A 27,069-nucleotide genomic window follows, 5' to 3' on the forward strand; every position below is an offset into this window, starting at 1 on the left:
GGAGACAGAAAAAAGTTGGGAGTTAGTGAGAGCATGACTAAGAGCATAGTACACCACATGCACTGGGGGTGGAGAATAATCAATAGTGTTGCTGTGGGCACTGGATAATCTGACTAAAACACAAGTGTTTGACCTCGCTGTGATACTGTAGGTCTACTTATGTTACATTTCTGAGTCAGTTCAGGTAGCATTCATGGTCCTGCATTTGTGTTAACCATGGCAGCCAGCGTTGGAAATAAAGAGATATGCAGAAAGATAATCAGCCTGTTTGTTGATCCTTTCCCTTTAAATGTATTTTTCATGCCAGGCCCATCTTATCAAAGAAACACAGTTTATTTCAATCTCAACACACTTAGGAAAAAAAAGGTGTTATCTAGAACCTAAAATGGTTCTTCTGCTGTTCCCACAGGAGAACTCTTTGAAGAATCATTTTTGGTTCTAGGTAGAAACCTTTCCACAGAAGATTCTACATGGAACCCAAAATAGTTCTACCTGAAATCAAAAAGGGTTCTTCTATGGGGACAGCCGAAGAACCTTTTATTTTTTTATTAAGTGTCTGAGTAAACGATGTCGTTTTGTTCTGGTCACATGATAACCTCAATTTTCGGGATTAACAGCGCCACACTCAGGCAGAAAACTGAATGTTCTATTCTCAGCCAGGCCCAGCTTTTCAAAAACACAATTTAATTCTCTCTACTTGAGCAAAATATGTAGTTTTGTTATCACAAATCAGGTTGAGCATCGGTCAGGCAGAAAAATCGGGGTTACATATTTGTTTTGCTTGAGCAAGACTGGCTATAATCGGTCCGCTAATACAGGACTTGTAACGGCACAGTGCACTGCTTTTGTAAAGAAAAAAATTACATTTCAGACTTTCCAGGGGGTGTTGCAGCACCCCTACTTCCCACGGCTATGGTGGTAGAGACAAGCTACCTTCTGGTCATTGAAAAGTCGATTGACGCTGCCTAGTCACACAGTAACAACATTTTGAATAGCTCCCCGTGTTTATGCTATATTTACCGTTTCGTGTAGTGGCTGCAGCTCAATTCACTCTTTCCGCGGATATAAAGCTTGCGCCTATTTCATAACATGGGGCTTGTGAGGTATTTTTCTACACAAGAGGAACCAGACAACAACATACTCACGAAATAGTTGAAAGATGACTCAGGAACACGACAGCGTCGGGTGTTTTGCTCTGACATCACAAAATCTTTACGACAGTCTGTTTTGCCATGTAAAAATGTGGTATTCAACGTGTTTCTATGGGCTATAGCAGTAAAGGCCGAATTCTATGTTTAATCAAATTATATATTTATACCTTCAGGAGGTCCTAAAATAAAAAAAATCAAGTGGCTATATGATACATTATGACCATCTTGAAATAATATGTTAGCTTAGTAGATATTGCGATATAAAGGGCTTAGAGACCTGCATTAAACCATTTCCACAGCAGTTTGCATGAGGAAAATGGAAGTTTATGGCAGTCTGAGAAATAAGTATTTCTTTATTAATCTGACAATTTTTCCTTATCTTTTGTTTTAGTTTGTGAAGACATTCTCAGCCTCCGAGCTCTACAGTACTCGATTACAACAGCTAACTCCACCTTCACTTTGGCGTCCCCAGGCTGTGCAAAATGTGCGTACCTCTTGATAAAAAAAAAAAAAAGCACACAAGGCCAATGTTATATTTACAGATATTTTTATGTTGCAAACAATCACATACAGATATTGGAACACAAGTTTACTGTGCTTATGTGCATCTGTGTGAGTGTGTGTGACAAAGAGAGCAGTAAGAGTACAGAAAGCAGAAGGAAATCCCTTGGTGAGGGAGACCTCAAGAGGGTTAACAAGGCAGACAGCAGAGAATGAGTGGGCACAGGGTGCTCTTGGGTCACACCACAGCAGAAGTGTGTTTATGTGTATGGTGTGTGTAACACAAATATAAAGAGTCTGCTCATCTATGCATCTTCCTTGATGTGTGTGTATGACAGAGCAAGAAAGGCTGTTCATTTGTGTGTATGTTCTTCGCAGCATAGGGATCTTGAAGATCCTTGTATCTACTAGAAGCCAGTCAGTTACCAGTAAGTGAGGGAGTATAAACAGAGGAATAGAAAGCCTTGCCTCCACACACACACCTCTATTCTCTACCTCCATACACAGACTACATACACACAGTACGCACGCAAATGCACACGCATTTCATCTCTTATTCTACTCCTCCGTCACAATTCTCTCTCTCCCTCTTCTAGGTAGCGTCAGAATAACAGTGGCAGCAAGAAACAAAATAAAACCCAAACCAAACCCTTAAAGAACAGATGTGATTGGTTTATGTGCACGGTCACAATTACCCAGCATTCACTGGGGAAGGACACAGGAACCATTTACACTTTGACCCCCACGTCATGGCAAATGTACAGTATACACATTTTTTGGGGAAGTCACCATCCAAGGAATACTGATTTTTTTGTTGTTGTGTCTATGTGAGTGAGTGAGTGAGAGAGAGAGAGAGAGAGTAATATTTATTAAGCATACTCTACATCCAGAATAATTTACATAAGGACAATCAATATTTATTTTAAAACAGGGCCGGGAGATGAGGGACAGAGCCTGGGTAACAATGGTATAGAGTGCGGGAGGTTGGGCTTAGGTGAGTGTCAGAGAGAAAGTGTCGGATTGTGGGTAGGAGGGGGTATAGGGCTGCTTTTGTGGGGATAAAGGAGGTGGTTAGGGGAGGAGAGGCTGCTATTTAGGGGAGCACTAATGCTGCTTCTGGAAGAGTAGAGCAGGAGGTTGGGCGAGTGTATAGGGCTGTGGTTGTGGGGTAGAGAGGAAGATGAGGAGAGGGAGGTTGTATAGGGCTGTGGTTGGAGGGTAGAGAGGAAGATGAGGAGAGGGAGGTTGTATAGGGCTGTGGTTGGAGGGTAGAGAGGAAGATGAGGAGAGGGAGGTTGTATAGGGCTGTGGTTGGAGGGTAGAGAGGAAGATGAGGAGAGGGAGGTTGTATAGGGCTGTGGTTGGAGGGTAGAGAGGAAGATGAGGAGAGGGAGGTAGCAGGCAGACTCAGCGACACTCCCACACTTTGACTGTCTGATCAACGCTGCCTGTCACCACGTAGGGAGCAGTCTGGTGCATATCTGGGGAAAGAAATACAGATTGGAATAAAAGCTTACACCTATTAGCTCTCCGGGAAGATGGTTGACCACCCTTGATGTATACAGTGCCTTCAGAAAATATTCATAACCCTAGACTTATTCCACAGCTGAAATTAATATTAATAAAGCACACTGAACAACAATATAAACAACATGTAAAGTGTTGGTCCCATGTTTCCTGAGCTGAAATTAAAGATGACAAATGTTCACACACACAAAAAGCTTATTTCTCAAATTGTGTAAACAAATTAGTGCACATCCTTGTTAGTGAGCATTTCTCCTTTGCCAAGATAACATTGTTTTAGAGAATTTGGTAGTATGTCCAACCGGCCACAGAACTGCAGACCACTTGGAACCACACCAGGACCTCCACATCTGGCTTCTTCACCTGGTGGATCATCTGAGACCAGTCACCCAGACAGCTGATGAAACTGAGTACTTTCAGTCTGTAATAAAGCCCTTTTGTGGGGAAAAACACATTCTGATTGGCAGGGCCTGTCTCCCAAGTGGGTGGGCCTATCCACTCCCAGGCTGATCCATGGCTGCGCCCTGGCCCAGTCATGTGAAATCCGTAAATTAGGGCCTAATGAATGCATTTCAATTGAGTGATTTCTTTATATGAACTGTAACTTGGTAAAAATCTTTTAAAAATTGTTCCATGTAGCATATATATTTTTGTTCTATATATTCACCCATCTACACACAATAGCCCATAATGACAAAGCAAAAACAGGTTTAGAAATGTTGGTAAAAAAAAAAAATAATAATTAAATAAACATTACATTTACATAAGTATTCAGACCCTTTAACTCAGTACTTTGTTGAAGCACCGTCGGCAGCGATTACAGCCTCAAGTCTTCGGTATGACACCACAAGCTTGGCACACCTGTATTTGGGGAGTTTCTCCCATTCTTCTCTGCAAGTCCTCTCAAGCTCTGTCAGGTTGGATGGGGAGCGTCGATGCACAGCTATTTTCAGGTCTCTCCAGAGGATGTTAGATCGGGTTCAAGTCCAGGCTCTGGCTGGTTCAAGTCCAGGCTCTGGCTGGGCCACTCAAGGACATTCAGAGACTTGTCCCGAAGAATTGAAAACCCCCCCACAATTTAAATGAACCCCCCCCCCCCCCAAAAAAAAGGTTTCATCCCTGTTTAGCTTTCACACTACGGCTCGGCTAGGCAGTAGGCTTGTATTTAGTGTGATGATATGCGAGGTCATAACATTTTATTTGTTTTGTGATTTGTCAAAAATGGTAAACGACTTGTCAATTCATGTGTTCCAGTTCTTGTATACACTAACACGTACATTGAAGATTTGGAATATGCTGAAAAGTGGCCAAATTAAGTTCATATTTTTAAGGCAATGGGCGCAGCCATTTTTGACTTTGCTTATTTGCATTTTATAGTGAATGGCATTCTGGGGTTAGGGAGTTTTTGCTTGTCAAACTTAAAACATGGCTGCCATCATAAAGAATTTAGCTGCTGTTGGCTTAGCTGACACGCATCTCTTTTCTAAACAATATTACATTTCTCCCTTGTTTACAATGTAACGCATCTCTGGTGAGCACAAGTCTAGCTATTAGCTTGCTCATTTGTGTTTTGTATCAGCGCAACCTGTTATTTAGACTGGTTTATGGAATGAGTTTGGCTGTGAATGTGTTCCGTGTGATGAAGTTCCCATTTATCTTTTACAATAAAAGGTGAAATTGAGGAATAAAGTTGTAAAGACCTTTATTTCCCATCAGTACAAAACATTGTTTAGATGCTTTTCAGAATGGTACGCTTTAGGGACCACTCAACAATGATCACAAATATGTGATCGTACGCATCAAAGGTTTAAGTGCCTTGTTGCATACATAAGGCATGTTTGGAATCTTTATTTTATTTGGTACAGGCTTCCTTTTCCTCTGTCATGTAGGTTAGTATTGTGGAGTAACTAAAATGTTATTCTATCCTCAGTTTTCTCCTATCACAGCCATTAAACTCTGTAACCGTTTTAAAAATCACCATTGGCCTCATGGTGAAATTAATGGATAACTTCACCATGCTCAAGGGGATATTCAGCATCTGCTTTATTGTATTTCTACACATCTACCAATCAGTGCACTTTTTTGCAAGGCATTGAAAAACCTCCCTGGTCTTCGTGGTTGAATCTGTGCTTGAAATTCACTACTCGATTGAGGGACCTTACAGATAATTGTATGTGTGGGGTACAGAGATGGGGCAGTCATTCAAGTCATGTTAACCACCATTATTGAACACGGAATGAGTCCATGCAACTTATTATGCAATTTGTTAAGCACATTTTACTCCTGAACTTATTTAGGCTTGCCATAACAAAGGGGTTGATTACTTATTGACTCAAGACATTTCAGCTTTACATTTTTTATTAATTTCTAAAATGTTCTACAAACAAAATTCCACTTTGACATTACAGGTATTGTGTGTAGAGCAGTGAGAAAATGTCAATGTAATGAATTTCGAATTCAGGCTTTAACAATAATCTGGAAACGGTAAAGCGGGGTGAATACTTTGAAGTAACTGTAACAACCTGGAAACGGTAAAGATGGTTCAATACTTTGAAGCAACTGTAACATTACAACCAAATATGTTTTTACGCATTTTGAAATAAATCTGCTCATTCATCAAGTCTATGGTAGGCTCCAAATATATATATTTTTTTCAGGTGAAGCGAACCCACTAACTTTCTTCAGGAAATGTACCTTTTCGAGTTTAGTCATATTTACCCTGACTAGAATCTATTGAGTTGCAATGTCCCATCCATTGGATGCCCAAATTAACTGGAAGTATCTACAAAACAAGTTTTGAAGCCACATAATCCAGAAGGCGACATGTAATCGTTTTTCCAGAAACTGATTCGCGATTGAAATTATTATTTCGATTCACATGAGCAACGGCCCACTCGTCTCTCACACATGCAGGTGACACGCGCAAACAGATGCGGTAAAGTGTAATTCCGATCCTCGCTGATATGTTGATTTTTATTAGATTGAGAAAATATATATTTTTAAACTGTGCCTAAATAAATTACATGAAAAATACATTTAGTAATTTATGTTAATTACTTTCCCAAAACATTTAGGATTTTATCATTTCCCCCAACTTTTCTAAGCCTGGAAAAGACCATAAAAAAATTACATGACTTTCCCAGAATTTTTATGACCGTACAAACCCTGATGATGGACTGGGTGGAGGTAGAACTGTGGAACTGGCAGAAGTGTTGGAGATTACGCACACACAAACAGGTGGTTTTGACTAGTACTACAATATTTAAGGGAATGCACACACAGACTCTTACCCAGAGAGGTAACAAAGTGTTCATGGGCAAACAGGGTCTTCAAGCAGCGCTTGTTCTTGTAGTCCCAGATCCTCAGAGTCTTATCATCAGCACAGCTCACTATGAACCTGCCTCCAGGGTGCACCAACACACCACGTACCCAGTTATCATGACCCACCTAGAGGGAGGATAGAACACGTTACACACACCCAGTTATCATGACCCACCTAGAGGGAACACACGCAACCAACCTGAGGGAAAAAAAAACACTTTGGACATCCACACACACCCAGTTATCATGACCAATCGTGCTACCTGAGGGGAATGTAACGAACAAAATCCTATTTTCCCTAACCTTAAAATAGCCTTTTTACAAGTGAGGACCAGCAAAATGTCCTCACTTCTAATTTTGTTGGTTTACTATTCTTGAGGACTTCTGGTACTCACAAGTATAGTAAAATGTGCACACACACACACTCACCAGAGTCATAAGGCACATGCCAGTGCTGATGTCCCACATCTTGATGGTCTTATCTCTAGAGCCAGAGATAAGGAATGGGCCGGGCTTCCCACTCTTCTTACTCTACAGAGAATGGGGGGTGAAAATATGCTTATAAGCATGAACAAAAAACAAGTTGTATTGCCGAAACACGTGTCATCATTTCAAAATACCTCATAGTATAGAGGTTCTCCTCACCTCTGAGCCAGTAGCCTCCAGGATAGTGGGGTGAGCGGTATCGGGGGCCCAGGCGATACACTCCACCACGTGTTCGTGCTCTCGCAGCTCAGCCTTACACTCCTTGGAGGTGGCCACCCACACACGCACCGTCTGGTCGTTGGAACAGCTGGCGATAAGAGAACCATCCTGGTTGGGCCGGACCATCCTCACCCACTCCCTGTGGCCTGTAAATGTCTTCACACAATACCTAGAGAAAGAAACCGACTCGCCCAAGTTACACACACAAAAGTATGTGGACATCCCTTCAAATTAGTGGATTCAGCTATTATTTCACCCACACCCGTTGCTGAGAGGTGTAAATCGAGGAAAATCATCTGTCCTCAGTTGCAACACTCACAACCGAGTTCCAAACTGCCTCTGGGAGCAACATCAGCACAAGAACTGTTCGTCGGGAGCTTCATGAAATGGGTTTCCATGGCCGAGCAGCCGCACACAAGCCTAAGATCACCATGCGCAATGCCAAGTGTCGGCTGGAGTGGTGTTAAGCTCGCCGCCAATGGACTCTGGAGCAGTGGAAACGAGTTCTCTGGAGTGATAAATCACACTTCACCATCTGGCAGTCAAATTTTGGTTTGGCGGATGCCAGGAGAACGCTACCTGCCCCAATGCATAGTGCCAACTGTAAAGTTTAGTGGAGGAGGAATAATGGTCTGGGGCTGTTTTTCATGGTTCGGGCCCCTTAGTTCCAATGAAGGGAAACCTTAACACTACAGCATACGCAATTCTGTGCTTCCAACTTTGTGGCAACAATTTGAGGAAGGCCCTTTCCTGTTTCACCATGACAATGCCCCCGTGCATAAAGCGAGGTCCATACAGAAATGTTTGTAGAGATCGGTGTGGAAGAACTTGACTGGCCTGTACAAAGCCCTGACAACTCCATTGAAGCAAAGGGGGGACTAACTCCATATAAATGCCCATGATTTTGGAATGAGATGTTCAACGAGCAGGTGTCCACATACTTTTGGTCATGTAGCGTAGCTAGACACACACACACACACACACACACACACACACACACACACACACACACACACACACACCTCTCCAGCAAAACCAGAATACTGGACACCAGAATGTGTCAGTCTGTGTATATGTTCGAACATCCCTTCACTGGACTAATATAACAAGAGATACAGTATTTCAGCACCTGATAAGTGTGTGTGTCTCACCCAGTGGCCACCTCCCACATCTTGATGGTCTTGTCTCTGGAGGCGGAGACTATGTGGTCTCCATTGGGCATGATGGCTACAGAAGACACGTTGTGGTCATGACCTGAAAGTGACATCAGTAAGGCTTTACAATACCTAGTATACCACAGTAATTACATTGTAGTAACCAAAGATAAATAGAATGATTCTATGGCAGTAATTACATAAGTACACTGTTGAAGTAACCACGTAAGTACACTAACAATGTAGGTAGGTGCACATTGGGTAATAGTGCTTGTTTGCTGTTATACCACTTGGAGGAACACAGACACACCACACCCCCCCAGACCCTCACCATGCATAGTGCGGATGCACTCAAAGCCCTGGAAGTCCCACAGCTTGATGGTCATGTCTGCAGAGCAGGAGGCCAGCAGCTTGCCCGTCTGGTCAAAGGAAATGTCCTGGACAGAATCTGTATGGCCCTTCAGTGTCCGCTCAAAGTCCCCTGCCTCATAGTCCCACACCTAGAGAGAGACACAAAAGCATAGTCAGTTGAAACATTTTTCAACATGACAGGGCAATAAACTTCTTCTGGGTCAATGCAGAAGAAGAGAGCACGAAGGAAAGAGGAAGAAGTTGACAGAGGACGAAGGAAAGAGAGGAAGAAGTTGACAGAGGACGAAGGAAAGAGAGGAAGAAGTTGACAGAGGACGAAGGAAAGAGAGGAAGAAGTTGACAGTGCAGGATGAGATTCACATGTATCCCAGGGTGCAGTGCTCCATGCTCTGACAGCGTTGACCCGGTTACCAGAGCATCACCCCATCTCGACAGTGACAAAGCAGAAAAGATAAGGAGAGAGAGAGAGAATGAGAAGAGCGAGAGATGGGGGGAGAAGGGAGCGAGTGAAAAGGAGACCAATAGAGCAGGAGGAGAGAGGAAGAGCAGAGATGAAGACAGAGTAGAAGTGAGGATATCGAGAAGATGAAGGGGAGCAATAGAGCAGGAGGAGAGGAAGAGGAGAGATAAAGACTGAGTAGAAGAAAGGATATCGAGAAGATGAAGGGGAGGAATAGCAGCTATAGCAGCAGCAGAGATATCTAATGTGACAGTCACTGACATACAGTTGTGGACAAATATATTGGCACCATTGCACTTTCCTTAGATGATTCTCTATAAATAAGTTGAAAACTGAAAAAAAATGTAATGGTCTCCACACCTTGTTATGGATTTTCAATATTGCAGAACAAATACATTTTTATAAAACCTAAGTTTGCAATTTTAATTAAAAAAAATGAACACAAATGGCTTGGACAAGGTTATTGGGCACCCCAGAGCTAGTACCTGGTTTCACAGCCTTTGGCCAAGATAACTGCAGGCAAACACTTCCTGTAGCCTTCAATGAGCTTGCTGCACCTTTCTACTGGCAATTTGACCCACTCTTCAGCAGCACACTGTACTAATTCTTCACTGTTTGATTGGTGCCCTCCACCAACTGCTGTTTTCTAATCTCGCCATAGGTTTTTGGATGTGATTCAGAGCTGGACTCTTGGCTAGCCACTCCAGAGTTTCTTCTTAAACCATTCTTGGGTGCTTTTTGATGCGTGTTTGGGGTTGTTGTCCTGCTGGAACACCCACAACCTCCAATGGAGAGCCAGTTTTTGGACACTGGGTTGAAAACTGGAGATCTGATAATCTCCTCATTTTATGATGCCCTGTGCACGTTCAAGGCCTCCAGTATGAGAGGTGGCAAAAGCAACCCCACAGCATTATCAAACCGCCATGTTTGATTGTAGGGAGGGCGTTTTTTTTTCATTGAATGATTCATTTAGTCGTCAGTAAACACAGTGCTGTACTACCTAAGAGCTAACACGTTGTTTTATTGGGTCACAGAACATTTCCCCCAGATTTAGGGTGCTTTTTGAGAAGTTCAATCAAATCAGGCTTTCTTGTGTGCCCCTCAGCAGTGGTGTCTTCCTATGTTTACCAATGGTTTTGTCCTTGTCTTTATTTTCTCAATTAAATTTGTAAACTTAAGTTTACAACATTTTAATTGGTTCTGCAATGTTGAAAATCCAACAAGGTGTAGAGAGCAATTATTTAAATTTCAACTTATTTTAGAAGAAATAGGGAATTATTTAAGAAAAGTGCAAGGGTGCCAATATATTTCTATATGTGCTGGATAAAATAAACTTGTATCTTACATTGGGCTATGGCTCCCTGGTACACATTTACTTTTAAACCAAGATCTTAGAAAATGATTGACACATACAGACCTTGATGGTGGCGTCCTCAGAAGCAGTGACCATGACGGAGAAGACAGGGTGGAAGATGACCCGTGTGACGGGGGAGCGGTGGCCGCTTAGAGCGTATCTCTCTGGAGGACGGGGGATCCACTCCTTAGGGTCCCTCTTCTGGGCCACCGGACCCCCTAGAGTCATCTCCTCCTTGGCCTCGTTCAGCTTCGACTCCAGCTCCATCACCTGGGGGAGAGAGGACGGGAGAGAGGGTGAAGATGAGAGAGGGATGGGGGAAAGGTGCGAGAGAAGGTAGGGGAGTGAAGGGAGAGAGAAGATAAAGGTGTGGAAAAGATGACAACGAGAGAGTACAAGACGTGATAGTTCAGTTGGTTGTTTATGGTTCTCCTGGTTGTTTATGGTTCTCCAACACAGAGTTATTTCACTCATACTCCAGATAAACACACGTTTTTATTAATCCTTTATTTAACCAGAGGTGACACTGAGAACTACATCTATTGTACAAGTGAGCCCTGGCCAAGAAAGCATCCTATATATAGTAAACACATGAGACGACACAAAATAACATAAAAAAAAAAAAAAAAAACAACTGTTAAAATGGTGCAAAGTGCATAAGAGCATGCTTAAAAACCATCTGCAACTCCAATATGGGATGGAAAATCAAACACGCACACCAAATACCATAACACCACAAACGTGACGTCAACACTCACCTTCTTCTGTAATCTGATGACGGAGGTCCATTTCTTTTCCAAAAGACCAGCGTACTTCTTATCTAACTCCTCATTCTTGGGAAAAAAGGGAGTGGGAGACAGAAATGGAAAAATGAGAGCGTGATCTCTAGGTTTCAAATAATTGCAAGGAAATCAAAGAATAGGTTAGTGTGGCAAGTTAGTGTGTGCGTGCTCTTACCATATCTAACTCAGCCTCTTTCTTGAAGGTGGAATAGGCTTCTTCATAGCCGTTTGAGCGGAGGTAGTCTCCTATCGCTCGGTTTCTGAGAAAGAGAGAGAGGAGAGAATAAAGAGAGCACAAAACACAGCTGTCAATATGCACATTATATTCCAAGGTTCAATCTTCATAATCATGCTGGGTATGTAACAAAATCTCACATCCAGTTTTAACCGAGCACGTTTCATTCAGTCAGTGTTCTGACTGCAGGTAGTTACCATTCCTCCTTGAATACTGTATCAGAAAAGTGTGTGTCCAGTGAAATGTTTCCTCTAGGAAAACAATGCTGAAGAATTAATCACAGCCAGAGTGTTTCTGGTGGTCATGGAAACAACTCAGAAGAAGCAGACCAACCGCGCGCAGAGTGGCAGCATGGTTCCGTTCTCTGATGTGGGATAAATGTTTTATGAGCAGCAGCTCTAAATTCAGGCGGTGACATCAGCACTCCTCAAGTGGCTGCTGGATCAGTGTAACCTGTGTGAGTGAGTGTGTGTTCAAGTATGTGTGCGGCTGGGCACTCCTTCTCTCCAACCCTTCCATCTTATGGTTCCACAGGAAGAGGGTAACAGGATACTAAACCCTTATTACTCCCTTCAGGGGATCTGACCTGACTTCAACCCCCTCCTTCACCTAATCCACAGATGTCCATCTGCTTCACCTATAGCAATCCTGTGATCTCCTCCCTTCCACCGAGCACATTCCACAGCTCTCACTCCTTTATATACTATGCGTCTGATCGATCATGTCTTTAATATCTCAATGTTCAAAGTTTAAAATCCAACACAAGCCTGGAAAACAAGTCATTTTCCATGACTAATCCAGGATTTATGACCGTACAAACCATGTACAGATTATACACACCAAACATTCCCCCCTGCATAGTTAACAGTAGAGTAGGGCCTCACTGCGAAGAGATTTCCTGTCAATCTATTTTTATGAAAACAAACGCAGGGCTAATCTACAAGTGTTGTGTGTGTGTACTCACAGTTCATCTCGTTGTCTCTGTGACAGCACCATGGTGGCTGTAGTGGCTGCTCTCGCCCTCTGGACTAGGGGTGAGGGTGTAGGGGGGTCCTCAGGTCAGCTGCTCAGTCCTCAGAGACTACAACTGGTACTCCAAACAGAGGGGCGGATACAAGGACGAGAATGAGGGGAGAGAGCAAAACAAAAGAGGTGGAGGGAGAGCGAGAAGGAAAGATTAAATTAGTTTACGGTTATTGACAGAAAAATTATTAGATTAGTAATCAATGCGGTACAAACTATCTGCCATTCTGCCTACTGGCAAGGCTCACTTCTCTCATTCTGGCCTCTGACAGGTGTGGAACATATTTAGGCTAATAGTACAGCATATTGATAGGGTAGCCTAATCTACTAATAAACAAAAACAAATCCAACACAGCCATTTGTGGTTCTGCAGCAAAGCATGTACTTCCTGAGCCATAAGACTGCTAGTAGCTGGGGTGACAGTGGCTTTAAGCTGCTTATTGGCTAGACCAAAAAGAGTCTGTCTGTGTGTGTACACATGCTTACAAGTGTTTAAGTGGGGGACCATCCTTTCTGTAGAACTGTTTGTATGCGTGGGATCAGTGTTTGTGTGTGCCAGAGACTAGTCATCCAGACAGCTGACAGTGCAGGACTGAGGAGTATCGCTGGGAATTGCCAGACCTCACGATACGATATTATCACAATACTTACAGTAGGTGCCGATACGATATGTATCACGATTCTCATGATTCTATTGCGATGTGATACTGCAATTTTAATGCGATTTGATGTTCCAAACAATTTGATGCTCCAGAGTTATGTTTTAAGTTTACTGTTCCGATATTGTATATTCTGTATGAGGTCTATGTGAACTTGTGTCTGTATTCTGTTGGTTTATTGCTGGCAGCACCTCTCACAAAGGCAAATTCCAGATGTGTAAATAAATGTACAGTACCAGTCAAAAGTTTGGACACACCTACTCATTCAAGGGTTTTTCTTTATTTTTACTATTTTCTACATTGTAGAATAATAGTGAAGACATCAAAACTATAAACACATGGAATCATGTAGTAACCAAGAAAGTGTTAAATCTAAATATATTGGAGATTCTTTAAAGTAGCCACCCTTTGTCTTGATGATAGCTTTGCACACTCTTGGCATTCTCTCAACCAGCTTCACGCAGGTAGTCACCTGGAATGCATTTCAATTAACAGGTGTGACTTATTAAAAGTGAATTTGTGGAATTTCTTTCCTTCTTAATCTGTTTGAGCCAATCAGTTATGTTGTGACAGGGTAGGGGTGGTATACAGAATATGGTATTTTACCAAATAGGGCTAAGCCCATATTATGGCAAGAGCAGCTCAAAAATGCATAGAGAAACGACAGTCCATTCTCCCAGCTGACAGATCCACAAAACGAATGACAGACAGGGTCTAAGTAAAGACCACAACACACCAGAAAAGGCCACAGGGATTGACACAGGTGGAATACGGTTTGTTTGTCTGTCATCTCATGTTGAGACGCCGAACCACCAGAATAAACTATGCCATCTAGTTATTCATTCTGAGAAACAAACTGTATAGGCTACCTACCAAAAGCCATCGTGGGCTGGCTTGCTAATCACCAGTCTCACAGGACCTGTTAGAAGAGGGGACTGCGGAGAAAGGAGGGGACAAGGGAAAGGTGAAAAGGCAGGCAGGAAGGCTCCAGGCAGCACTGACTGTCCAGCTCATAAATAGGCCGCGAACCAAATTAGCCTGACCTCTCACATATGACATTGTCACCAAGCCTATGCCAGCTCTGACACCTGCAAGAGCCAACTCAGCTCTGTCAGGACTGGTATGTGTGTGTAGGTGTGCATGTGTGGTTGAGTGACAAGTGAGTGTACTCATGTGTTTTGTGGACAAGAAAGTTATTATAACGTTAACCTGTTATGGCTAGGGGGCAGTATTTTCACGGCTGGATAAAAAAACGTACCCGATTTAATCTGGTTACTACTCCTGCCCAGTAACTACAATATGCATATAATTATTGGCTTTGGATAGAAAACACTCCAAAGTTTCTAAAACTGTTTGAATGGTGTCTGTGTATAACAGAACTCAAATGGCAGGTCAAAACCTGAGAGATTCCTTTACAGGAAGTGGCCTGTCTGACCATTTATTGTCTTTCTTTGACATCTCATTCCATTACAAAGGATCTCTGCGGTAACGTGACACTTCCCACGGCTCCAATAGGCTCTCAGAGCCCGGGAAAAACCTGAATGTCGTCATTCCAGCCCCAGGCTGAAACACATTATCGCCTTTCTCAAGTGGCCGATCAAGGGACTGTGGGCTTAGGCGCGTGCACTGGCCGCCCCCCGTCTTTGTGTTTTTTCCTCTGTTTACCGAAAAGGAGATTCCCGGTCGGAATATTATCGCTTTTTACGAAATTGCATAAAAATTGATTTTAAGCAGCGGTTGACATGCTTCGAAGTACGGTAATGGAATATTTAGAATTTTTTGTCACGAATTGCGCCATGCGCACGACCCTGATTTACCATTTCGGATAGTTTCTGGAACGCACGAACAAAACGCCGCTATTTGGATATAACGATGGATTATTTGGGACCAAACCAACATTTGTTATTTAAGTAGAAGTCCTGGGAGTGCATTCTGACGAAGACAACAAAGGTAATAACATTTTTGTTATAGTAAATCTGATTTTGGTGAAGGCTAAACTTGCCGGGTGTCTAAATAGCTAGCCAGTGATGGCTGGGCTATGTACTTAGAATATTGCAAAATGTGCTTTCACCAAAAAGCCATTTTAAAATCGGACATATCGAGTGCATAGAGGAGTTCTGTATCTATAATTCTTAAAATAATTGTTATGCTTTTTGTGAACGTTTATCGTGAGTAATTTAGTAAATTGTTAGTAAATTCCCCGGAAGTATGCTAGTTCTGAATGTCACATGCTAATGTAAAAAGCTGTTTTTTGATATAAATATGAACTTGATTGAACAAAACATGCATGTATTGTATAACATAATGTCCTAGGGTTGTCATCTGATGAAGATCATCAAAGGTTAGTGCTGCATTTAGCTGTCTTCTGGGTTTTTGTGACATTATATGCTAGCTTGAAAAATGGGTGTCTAGATTATGTCAGCAGAGTACCAAGCCAGAAATAATCTATGTTTTGCTTTCGTTGTAAAGCCTTTTTGAAATCGGACAGTGTGGTTAGATTAACAAGAGTCTTGTCTTTAAATAGCTGTAAAATAGTCATATGTTTGAGAAATTGAAGTAATAGGATTTTTAAGGTATTTGAAAATCGCGCCACTGGATTACACTGGCTGTTGCGTAGGTGGGACGAATTCGTCCCGCCTAGCCCAGAGAGGTTAAGCATGTTCCAGTTTATGTCACCTAACAGAACGAGCTCTGACGATAGATGGGGGAAATCCATTCACATATGGTGTCCAGGGCACAGCTGGGGGCTGAAGGAGGTCTATAAGAAGCAACGGTGAGAGAGACTTGTTTCTGGAAAGGTGGATTTTTAGAAGTAGAAGCTCGAATTGTTTGGGCACAGACCTGGATACTATGACAGAACTCTGCAGGCTCTCTCTGCAGTAGATTGCAACTCCGCCCCCTTAGGCCGTTCTATCTTGTCTGAAAATGTTGTAGTTAGGGATGGAGATTTCAGAGTTTTTGGTGGCCTTCCTAAGCCAGGATTTAGACATGGCTAGGACATCCGGGTTGGCAGAGTGCTAAGGCAGTGAATAAAACAAACTTAGGGAGGAGGCTTCTAATGTTAACATTCATGAAACCAAGGCTTTCACGGTTACAGAAGTCACCAAAACTAGGCACTGCAGGGCCTGGATTCACCTCTACATCACCAGAGGAACAGAGGAGGAGTAGGATAAGGGTACGGCTAAAAGCTATGAGAATTAGTTGTTTATGACGTCCGGAATAGAGAGTAAAAGGAGCAGGTTTCTGGGCGCAGAAGAATAGATTCAAGGCATAATGTACAGACAAGGGTATGGTCGGATGTGAATACAGTGGAGGTAAACCTAGGCATTGAGTGACGATGAGAGGTTGTGTCTCTAGAGAGACCATTTAACCCAGGTGAGGTCACCGCATGTGTGGGAGGTGGAACAAAAGGGATAGCTAAGGCATATTGAGCAGGGCTGGAGGATCTACAATGAAATAAGACAATCACTAACCAAAACAGCAATGGACAAGGCATATTGACATTAGGGAGAGGCATGCGTAGCCGAAAGTGATCATAGGGAACAGTGAGTAGCTAGGCGTGCTGCAGACACGGCGATTCAGACAGCTAGCGGGCCGGGGATAGCAGAAGGGCCTTAGGGGGACGTCGCGACGGAAGAGTCTGTTGTAGCCCCCTGGAGAAAAATCAGTCCGGTATGCTCTGGGTTGATTCGCGCTGTCCAGACTGGCAGGAGTTGACCGGGCTAAGGTTAGCTGGTGACCGCTAGCAGTGGCTAACTGACAACTACCTAGTAGCTAGTTAGCTGGCTAGCTTCCGTTGGGGGTTCCGGTTCTAAAGTATAGAAAATAGCAGATCCATACCACATTGGGTGAGGCGAGTTGCAGGAGAGTATGTTGAAATTGAGGTTAAAAATATATACTTAGAAAAAAGATACACGGGACATGACAAATCAAAGACGGCTGAACTGCTACGCCATCTAGGAAGTTATGTGAGTCCATGGTCATTTAATGTAGCATCCGTAACAGTCACATCAGTTACGCTAAGAACGAGTACTGACAAAGCGAGAAAGGCAACCAATTACACATCATAAGCCCTTGATGAAAGTTAGCTTTGCATAGAAAGTTTGAATACAATCATACTTGAAACGAGTCTACAATAACTTTTCATAAAAAAAAATAATAAAAAAAAAAAAAAACTTTCCGGATGTGAAACTGCCTGTCCAAATCAGCGTTCTGTATTTAGAGAATTGTAAAATTCTACACTAGCACTCAATGGACAAAAAAATGGTTTGATATTGTTTCATTAAACTTCCGACTTGGACAGATGTTAGAACAAAAACAAGTTCAGTGAGCCATTGCCCAAAGCTATGAAATCTGGTTAACAAAAGCCTCATTTTGAGACTGTATCCTACCTTGTAGAGGTCGACCGATTAATCGGAATGGCCGATTAATTGGGCCCGATATCAAGTTCATAAATCGGTATTTTTGAACACCGATTTGCCGATTATTTTTTTGTTACACCTTTATTTAACTAGGCAAGTCAGTTAAGAACACATTCTTATTTTCATTGACGGCCTAGGAACGGTGTTCAGGGGCAGAACGACAGATTTTTACCTTGTCCAACGCTCTAACCACCTGCCTTACATTGCACTCCACAAGGAGCCTGCGTGGCAGGCTGACTACCTGTTATGCGAGGGCAGCAAGAAGCCAAGGTAAGTTGCTAGCTAGCATTAAACTTATCTTATAAAAAACAATCAATCAATCTTAACCTCTCTAGGGTAGGGGGGCAGTATTTGCACGGCCGGATAAAAAACGTACCCGATTTAATCTGGTTATTACTACTGCCCAGAAACTAGAATATGCATATAATTATTGGCTTTGGATAGAAAACACCCTAAAGTTTGTAAAACTGTTTGAATGGTGTCTGTGAGTATAACAGAACTCATATGGCAGGCAAAAACCTGAGAAGATTCCTTACAGGAAGTGGCCTGTCTGACCATTTCTTGGGCTTCTACACTATTGAAAACTGAGGATCTCTGCTGTAACGTGACACTTCCTACGGCTCCCATAGGCTCTCAGAAGGCGGCAAAACGCTGAATGATGTCTTTGCAGGCCCTGGCTGAAAAACAGTAGCGCATTTGGATAATGGTCGATCAGAGAACAATGAGACTGAGGCGCGTGCATGAGGCGACACCATGTTTTTATTTTTTCGTCTTTGAACTAAAACAGGGTTTCCCGGTTGGAATATTATCGCTTTTTTCCGAGAAAAATCGCATAAAAATGGATTTTAAACAGCGGTTGACATGCTTCGGAGTACGGTAATGGAATATTTAGAATTTTTTTGTCACGAAACGCGTCGGGCGCGTCACCCTTCGTCACCCTTCAGATAGTGTCTTGAACGCACGAACAAAACAGAGGATATTTGAACATAACTTTGGATTATTTTGAACCAAACCAACATTTGTTATTGAAGTAGAAGTCCTGGGAGTGCATTCTGACGAAGAACAGCAAAGGTAATCACATTTTTCTAATAGTAAATCGGAGTTTGGTGAGGGCCAAACTTGGTGGGTGTCTAAATAGCTAGCCCGTGATGGTTGGGCTATCTACTCAGAATATTGCAAAATGTGCTTTTGCCGAAAAGCTATTTTAAAATCGGACATAGCGATTGCATAAAGGAGTTCTGTATCTATAATTCTTAAAATAATTGTTATGTTTTTTGTGAACGTTTATCGTGAGTAATTTAGTAAATTCACCGGAAGTTTGCGGTGGGTATGCTAGTTCTGAACGTCACATGCTAATGTAAAAAGCTGGTTTTTGATATAAATATGAACTTGATTGAACAAAACATGCATGTATTGTATAACATAATGTCCTAAGATTGTCATCTGATGAAGAGCATCAAAGGTTAGTGCTGCATTTAGCTGTGGTTTGGGTTTATGTGACATTATATGCTAGCTTGAAAAATGGGTGTCTGATTATTTCTGGCTGGGTACTCTGCTGACATAATCTAATGTTTTGCTTTCGTTGTAAAGCCTTTTTGAAATCGGACAGTGTGGTTAGATTAACGAGAGTCTTGTCTTTAAAATGGTGTAAAATAGTCATATGTTTGAGAAATTAAAGTAATAGCATTAAGGTATTTGAATAACGCGCCACGGGATTCCACTGGCTGTTGAGTAGGTGGGACGATTTCGTCCCACCTACCCTAGAGAGGTTAATATAATTGGTTCAGAGTTTGTTTTGATATTGTAACCTGCGTGTCTTGATCACTTTTGGTGTCGGGGACAAAATCAATTTGCGCACAATGGCGAACGCGTGCAGCTGGTTTGGGTACGGTGTAACAATGTTCTACTCCAAATGCTGCAGACCAAAGACAGCCATTGTGTTCATTAACTGATCAAGTTGAATGACAAAATCAGCAGAACTCATTGAAGTCGCTGACCAAATGAGAGAACTCAGGTGATGAGGGTGAAAATATTGATTTCTTAGCAAGCGGAGGAAATCTCATCACTGAATCTCTCACTGTGTACTGAAGACCTCTATCTGCAAACCATGACAGATAAGTTTGAGACCGAAAGGAGCAAGTGCGTCACTCATGTGTCCAAAAATCTGTATTCTAAGCACCCAAGTGGACTCTGCAATGCAGCAGAATTCCAGAACAGTCACACGCTACAGCATGACTACCCAACCAAGCAACCGGAGCCAGGTATTCAAAGGAGTGAAGACGATAGGTTTCAGACTTTGCCTCCCTCAGTCTTCTCCTCTTGGCCTTTCAGGACCAAATTTCCCCACAGGATGAAGCCAACCCTCTCTGCCCGCTTGGCGCAGAATGCCTTGACAAACTCATCAAGAATTTCTCCACCTTCGACCCCGTTCCAGGTTAGCCAAACAATACTGAGGCGTTCCTAGCTGACAGACTCAATGGATGACTTCCCGAACGCTACAGGGTTCTGAAGTGAACGTCGAATAGACACGTGAAGATGTTCATTCGTCTACAACAGCAACACGTGCTAAACGACTACCCTAAACTTGCCATAGCCTTGAAATTAGAATTCAGTGGTTCTGTGACTCGCAAACACGATAGCTCACTGGCTAACACTGTCAAACAAGCTCGGAAGGAACACCCACAAGCTTACCATCATAGGCTTCGTTCAGCTTACTTTGGCCTACTCACCGAAACAGGAATAGAAGCGCTGTTACCATTCAAACAAAATGTTTGTTGAACATGTATCCCACCTTCATTACCTACTTAGGCAAGTTAACGTGGGCTGCAGGGCCCATCTTACAACTCAGAGCTTGCAAGCACAGCTTTTGAAGCATCAAAAGCTTGCAACGCTAAGAGCCCTGACCACTCGGTTTTGAAGTTTGACCAGGAGCACTCACTCCAGTTAGAGGGTGCATTATCAGGTATTGGAGTGTTAAGAGATGACGCATGACAACGGTTTATACCACGATTCCAATAACCACCGCAGTCCAAATAACTGTAAAGCACGTCACCATCGAAACGACTGCTGCTACAATCGACCTGTTCGCGATGTTCCTGCACACAACCCACACAAAGTGTCAGAGTACAAGGGTAACAAAGGGTTAAAGGACGATTAAAACGTAAACCAATGTTCTCCAGAAGTTCCACTACGTAAAGAACTAAAGCGAGAAGAATTTGAGAAAAGGGTAAAAGATAAGTCACAAGGACTAGATGGGGAATTGCAGGACATCAGGTCCGCAGGAAATAACACCCTTAGTAAGGAAGTTAAAAATCAAATTTCTCCCGCTCTCATTCAATACGCTATCCAGGGGCCGCTTGATCAAGAAATAAGCCCACAGGCTTTGTCCATAGACCATGATACAAAGGTTACGAAGAAAAAGGTCAAAAGCTCCGTTAAAGCTAAGCCCACTCAAAATCTGAAAAGTCAATCTACTTTCACCTTGAACAGAAATGGCACAGCACATCGTTGCGAACAACAACTCCACTTTGTAGGGAATATGTCCACTAAGCGCAAATCTAAACGGCCATACCTGGAAACGGTCCTGGAGGACTGCTTAACTTGTCATGCACTTATTGAGTCGGGCGTGACAATATCGCTCATCTCTCAAACCTTGTTCGACGTTCTCAAAAGGGCTTTGAAGCCAACTCAACGTTGGTTAAAAGTGGAACGATGCGACACTACACGTCGAGGTTTCACTCAGACTACCTCGCCTCTGACATTGAGAGTCATGCTGAAACTACACTTCCATGTAGTATCGCTCATTCACCCTGCGTATGTTACCAGCCTCAAATCTGAACCCCTGCTACTCGGAGCAGACTTGATGGATCGGAAAACCAACCATGTATTGTTACAGGTCACAGTGCCTTCTCCACTGACCACACCGTCTTCCCCTAACACTAGCTGCAACGCAGTCATCCACGAGGGGTAACTGTCGAAAGCATACCTTGGGAAAGAGATGTTTTCAAACCTCTCGGTACAGAATCCGATCCAAGGTGATATTACGATCTCTCATTCAATCAGCAAACCTGATTGACTATTCTTTTCACAAATTTCGAGCCAGCAGTCTTTGAATAAGAAACTTCACTCCTCCTTGAAGTCATGCAAGACTGTAGTTGAGATGAACTTCTTGCCCTTCGGACACTACCGCAAGCACTGCGGCCGTCTCAGCAAGAATAACGTTGACGTGCAGAGCGTACTCTAATTCCGATGATACATCTTCTGCTTTGTGGGGGACTGTCACCCCTGACAATGACACTAATGGCGTCAGTCCAGCAACTGACCCGATGACTCCCACTGGTGAAACACTTTGCGATATCAGACAACCTCATCTCAGTTCGCAGGTACTGAAGAGGTTGCCACACTCAGACGCTGTGGTGACTGACAGGCCTCGACAGCTACTGAGCGTTTTGAAGCACAAATACCAGGAGATTTGGTTGCAAGGTTACAGCCATTCTCATAACACGGCCGCTGACAACTTGTACATAGGGTCCAACCTTTTGGTTGTGCCCCAGATACCAACACCAACCGCTGGTGGTGGTTGAGACTACGTGCATCACTGTACGAGGCCGCCAGAGCAGAAAACAAATCTAGTTGTAAACTCCCCTATGAGAACAGTGAGGAGCAGACAGGCCCCTAGACGGGGATAATCATAGAACACATCTAAGATATTACTGAGGTGTACCACAATGGTCGTAAAAGAAGTCCAGTGGACTTCCATCTCCAAAACAAAATGGCAAAAATAGTAATGCCTTGCCATGTGTAGTTTCAACTACAATACAACTAGTCAAGTGCTCTAATCATGTGTTCCGGTAGGATATTACTTCAGATTTAAAAATAAATCGGTAGGATAACTGGTCCCCTTGAGTACCAGTACCAATAGCAGCAGTCAGTCCAGCAACAACCAGTAAGAGGATTAGAGACCTCACAAGTCAAATTGCTATTGATAATAGAGACAGATGAGTTAGTCACTCAGATTGCAACACGTGTAATGGAATCTCCAGAACACTCTTCTGATGGTTAACACACATGCTACTAATAAATAGAACCCTCCATTCAGGAGGAAAGTTATTAGAAGTCATGAACCATGATCACACCGCATACGCCTGGTTCAGTGCTTAGAGAGTACTTCCGTTGTGAGGTTAGCTCCTCCGTGGATAACAGAGCTATGAAATAGCCTCCTTCATACCAATCACCGCTACAATGGTGTTAGACACATTGACATGTAGTAAAACTACTACAGGACACCTTAACATATGTGTCGACGTCAAGTCTTACTGACCTCCAGGCATCGACATGGAAATTATCTGGTGAAGTCAGACTCATTCTGAACAGGTTGCAGCCTACCAGGATACTTGGTTCTTTCCTTGGCATGTGTGCTTATGTAAACATAAACACACACGTACAACGGAATATTTACTGAGGATTTATGCTCGGATCACTTAAGGGTCTGAACAAAATAACAGCCTTAGTAAAGTTGAACATTTACGCCGAGGTCAAAAGGTCATCCCTGAAGACTGCCCGAAGCTGGTGACTTGCAGCTGTAGACTTATGTAGTTATCAACTTGGGATAGTGCCCTAAGCAACACACCGCAAATTAGGAACACCCTAGATATGACAGACAGATTGTAAAACTGTCATGTCAGAACATATAGAGTCAATGGTTGTAAAGATGGGGAGAGGTCTGTCCGTAATAGAGATGCTCTGCTTTTTTGACACCACACTACAAAAAGCAAGTCCTGCAGGCTCTAGTTTTAGCTCATCTTATTGTCCAGTCATATGGGCAAGTGCTGCAAAGAAAGACCTAGTTCAGCTGCAGCTGGCCCAGAACAGAACAGCATGTCTTGCTTCACTTCTTGTTTTTATAAGAAACATTCATGTGTTGGAAATTCCAAAATTGATTGAATAGTCAATTTACACAGAGCACTGACACACACACTTACCCCACCAGACATGCCACCAGGGGTCTTTTCACAGTCCCAGAACAAATTCAAGGAAATGTACAGTATTATACAGAGCCATGAGTGCATGGAACTCCCATCTTATATAGCACAAGTGAACAGCAAACCTGGTTTCAAAAAACAAATAAAGCAACACCTCCCCATGTGATACTTGTGTGTATATACTGACTTGTGTGTATATACTGACATGTGTAACTGATAGATGCACACACACACTACATGATTTTAAAATGAATGTAAATTGTAAAGTCGTCTGTAATCTCTTTTTCAAGACTAGCTGTCGCCTTTGGCGTCAGCTAATTGGGATCCTAATAACTCAAATCAAGCCTCATTCCTTGAATCTCGAGACAACTCTGATAGTGTTTTTTTCTCAAAGTTGACGCGATGTCGCGTCCTACTTATATCAGTACACTCCTAACAACTCTGATCCACCTCTACGCAGAAGACACCATTCTGTATACTTCTGGCCCTTCTTTGGACACTGTGTTAACTAACCTCCAGACGAGCTTCAATGCCATACAACTCTCCTTCCGTGGCCTCCAACTGCTCTTAAATACATGTAAAACTAAATGCATGCTCTTCAACCGATCGCTGCCTGCACCTGCTCGCCCGTCCAGCATCACTACTCTGGACGGTTCTGACTTAGAATATGTGGACAACTACAAATACCTAGGTGACTGGTTAGACTGTAAACTCTCCTTCCAGACTCACATCAAACATCTCCAATCCAAAGTTAAATCTAGAATTGGCTTCCTATTTCGCAACAAAGCATCTTTCACTCATGCTGCCAAACATACCGTCGTAAAACTGACCATCCTACCGATCTTCGACTTCGGCGATGTCATTTACAAAATAGCCTCCAATACCCTACTCAATAAATTGGATGCAGTCTATCACAGTGCCATCCGTTTTGTCCCCAAAGCCCCATATACTACCCACCACTGCGACCTGTACGCTCTCGTTGGCTGGCCCTCGCTCATACTTGTCGCCAATCCCACTGGCTCCAGGTCATCTACAAGACCCAGCTAGGTAAAGTTCCCCCTTAGCTCACTGGTCACCATTTCAGCACCCACCCGTAGCGCGCACTCCAGCAGGTATACATCTCTGGTCACCCCCAAAGCCAATTCCTCCTTCGGCCGCCTCTCCTTCCAGTTCTCTGCTGCCAATGACTGGAACAAACTACAAAAATCTCGGAAACTGGAAACACTTACCTCCCTCACTAGCTTTAAGCACCAGCTGTCAGAGCAGCTCACAGATCACTGCACCTGTACATAGCCCCTCTCTTCCCTACTGTATTTATTTATTTTGCTCCTTTGCACCCCATTATTTCTATTTCTACTTTGCACTTTCTTCCACTGCAAATCTACCATTCCAGTGTTTTACTTGCTATATTGTATTTACTTTGCCACCATGGCCTTTTTTGCCTTTTACCTCCCGTATCTCATCTCATTTGCTCACTCTTTAATATAGACTTATTTTTCTACTATATTATTGACTGTATGTTTGTTTTACTCCATGTGTAACTCTGTGTTGTTGTATGTGTCAAACTGCTTACGTTTATCTTGGCCAGGTCACAATTGTAAATGAGAACTTGTTCTCAACTTGCCTACCTGGTTAAATAAAGGTGACATTTTTTTTTAAAATAAATAAATAAAACTTAAACATTACGAAATGTCTATTTGAGCAAATAAAAATCACACAGCAAATAAGTCACATTTTTTGTTGTTGGCCAAATTTGACACTCATTGACCTCCAAAACTCCTCGCTTGGTGGGCGAAACACCGACAAAAAGGCCACCTGCTGGAGGGAGACAGACCGCTCTTCCTCTGGAAGGTATCCGCCAGCCTACCAGAGGCCCACGTTCTGTGTAACGTTATTTTTGATGAACAACCGCCAAAGCAAGAAAGTAAGTGATGTTACTAATTTAGTTAACGTAAAAACAGCAAACAAGTTAGATAGCTAGCTAACCTTCTGAAATGAACAGTTTGCTGACTAGCTAACTTTCCAAAAGGCTAGCTAGGCAGCTAACGTTAATGGTTAACGTTACATAAATCGGCAACTCCTTAGCAAGATTAAATATTTGCATTACTGCAAAGGTGAGACTAAAATATGTGGTTTAGCCAGTTTACCAGTATATTATATAGTTAACATTAAATGAATTTTAACAGCTAACGTTAGCTATCCAGCTAGCAACCTGGGACAAGGTTGCAGCAATGACCAATTAACACGCCCTTCCAGCTAACTAACTAGCCACCTAACGGGTTGGCTAACGTAATGCAGCTGGTTAGCTCAGCCAGAAAACTAAGCGGTTTGTTAGCATTTTATTACCAAAGTCCTCGTCAAACATGACATTGTCGTCTCAATATAACTAGCTCACGTTATAGTTATGCTATTTTAATAAATCATTCCACCTTCCGACCATTAAATTGAACCGTGGTTAATTGCTAACGCTAAATAGCAATGTTTAAAATCCATCAAGCTAACGTCCCATGTAAACAAACTCGATGCAAATGCCATGGGCAAAACAAGCACTGTGAGGCAACATAAGAAATGGATCAGAGCAAGATCATGATATTATCTAGTTACAATAATCAATTTCCCGACCTTATGTTGCTGTAACAGCCTCTTCGCCATTTTGAGACAGACGGGAGGCGCAAAAAAAAAAAAAAATGCAGCCACATCGTAATCATTACCGCTTCGTTTTATGGCAAAACAAGATCAACTCACCCTTCTATGTATGATCTGTCTCATAGTCCTTGTTCTGCGATCAAATGTTTTGTTTTTGCTTAGACCCTGCTGGGTGATAGGACATCTCTTGTTTTCTCCTTTATTTCAGTAAATCAGTTGCAGTGAGGTATCACTACCGCCTCCGTACCGCGGGTACGCGCATGGGCTGACAGCACGGCGCGCACGCCCAGTTTAAACGAAATTGTCCTGAAGGGAAATGTTTGGGACGTTGGATACTAAAGTACGCACATTTCTATGTTGAATTTCGTGGTCGCACATTGAGATTCGTAGTTGCAAATACGATAAACAAATGTGTTAGTTAATTCTGCAAGTTTGTATCGTAATTCGCAAATGTGTAATTTAATTTCGCATTTGCAAGCATTCAACTAATTTAGTAAACTTCGAATTGTGAATCTTCTGTGAATAAAAAAAGATTTGCCCATGCCGAATCTGGGAGCTCGGAGTTTACAAATGTAACGTCTAATTTGTGCCAAAATGGTTTGTAGTTGTAAATCCTGGGTTTGCACAGCTGTAACATATGCTTTTGCTTGTAATCTGTCTGCAGTAGTAAATACACGATGGCTCTGGGTGTAGGACGTTTTACTCCTGACCAATAAATTCCCTCTGACAAAAATCACAGCCGCCTATTGCTGCAACCATTGGCTGAATTTTTCCTTCAAT

The 27,069-nt window shown here is 42.7% G+C and overlaps 1 protein-coding gene across 5 annotated transcripts; it reads right to left on the reverse strand.

The window, feature by feature from the left end:
- Nucleotides 1–1,681: 1,681 nt before the first annotated feature.
- On the reverse strand, nt 1,682–26,905 carry LOC123723766 (lissencephaly-1 homolog B-like). Of its 5 annotated transcripts, XM_045713956.1 has the most exons (12): nt 26,389–26,880; nt 14,115–14,176; nt 12,524–12,646; nt 11,500–11,584; nt 11,301–11,375; nt 10,606–10,812; nt 8,688–8,856; nt 8,354–8,456; nt 7,143–7,371; nt 6,927–7,028; nt 6,467–6,623; nt 1,682–3,133 (listed from the first exon to the last, which is right to left on the reverse strand). In XM_045713956.1, exons 3-12 carry the CDS (start codon nt 12,553–12,555, stop codon nt 3,060–3,062), a joined length of 1,233 nt encoding a protein of 410 aa, XP_045569912.1. In that variant the 5' UTR covers nt 12,556–12,646; nt 14,115–14,176; nt 26,389–26,880; the 3' UTR covers nt 1,682–3,059. The 5 variants fall into 5 exon arrangements, 4 of the variants coding, with proteins under 4 accessions (XP_045569912.1, XP_045569911.1, XP_045569909.1 ...); XR_006768110.1 differs by lacking the exon at nt 14,115–14,176 and having other exon boundaries at nt 6,467–6,672; nt 26,389–26,905; XM_045713955.1 differs by lacking the exon at nt 14,115–14,176 and having other exon boundaries at nt 12,524–12,659.
- Nucleotides 26,906–27,069: the final 164 nt, after the last annotated feature.

Source organism: Salmo salar, unplaced genomic scaffold, assembly GCF_905237065.1.
Source record: "Salmo salar unplaced genomic scaffold, Ssal_v3.1, whole genome shotgun sequence".
Lineage (NCBI taxonomy): Eukaryota > Metazoa > Chordata > Actinopteri > Salmoniformes > Salmonidae > Salmo > Salmo salar.

Excerpts from the sequence above, each read along its gene's own strand:
- LOC123723766 (XM_045713955.1), bottom strand. The coding sequence starts at position 12,555 with ATGGTGCTGTCACAGAGACAACGAGATGAACT. Across the intron at positions 10,813-11,300 it reads TCATCAGATTACAGAAGAAG|GTGATGGAGCTGGAGTCGAA; the intron begins GTGAGTGTTGAC and ends TCTCTCCCCCAG. Across the intron at positions 8,457-8,687 it reads GTGCATCCGCACTATGCATG|GTCATGACCACAACGTGTCT; the intron begins GTGAGGGTCTGG and ends TGTCACTTTCAG.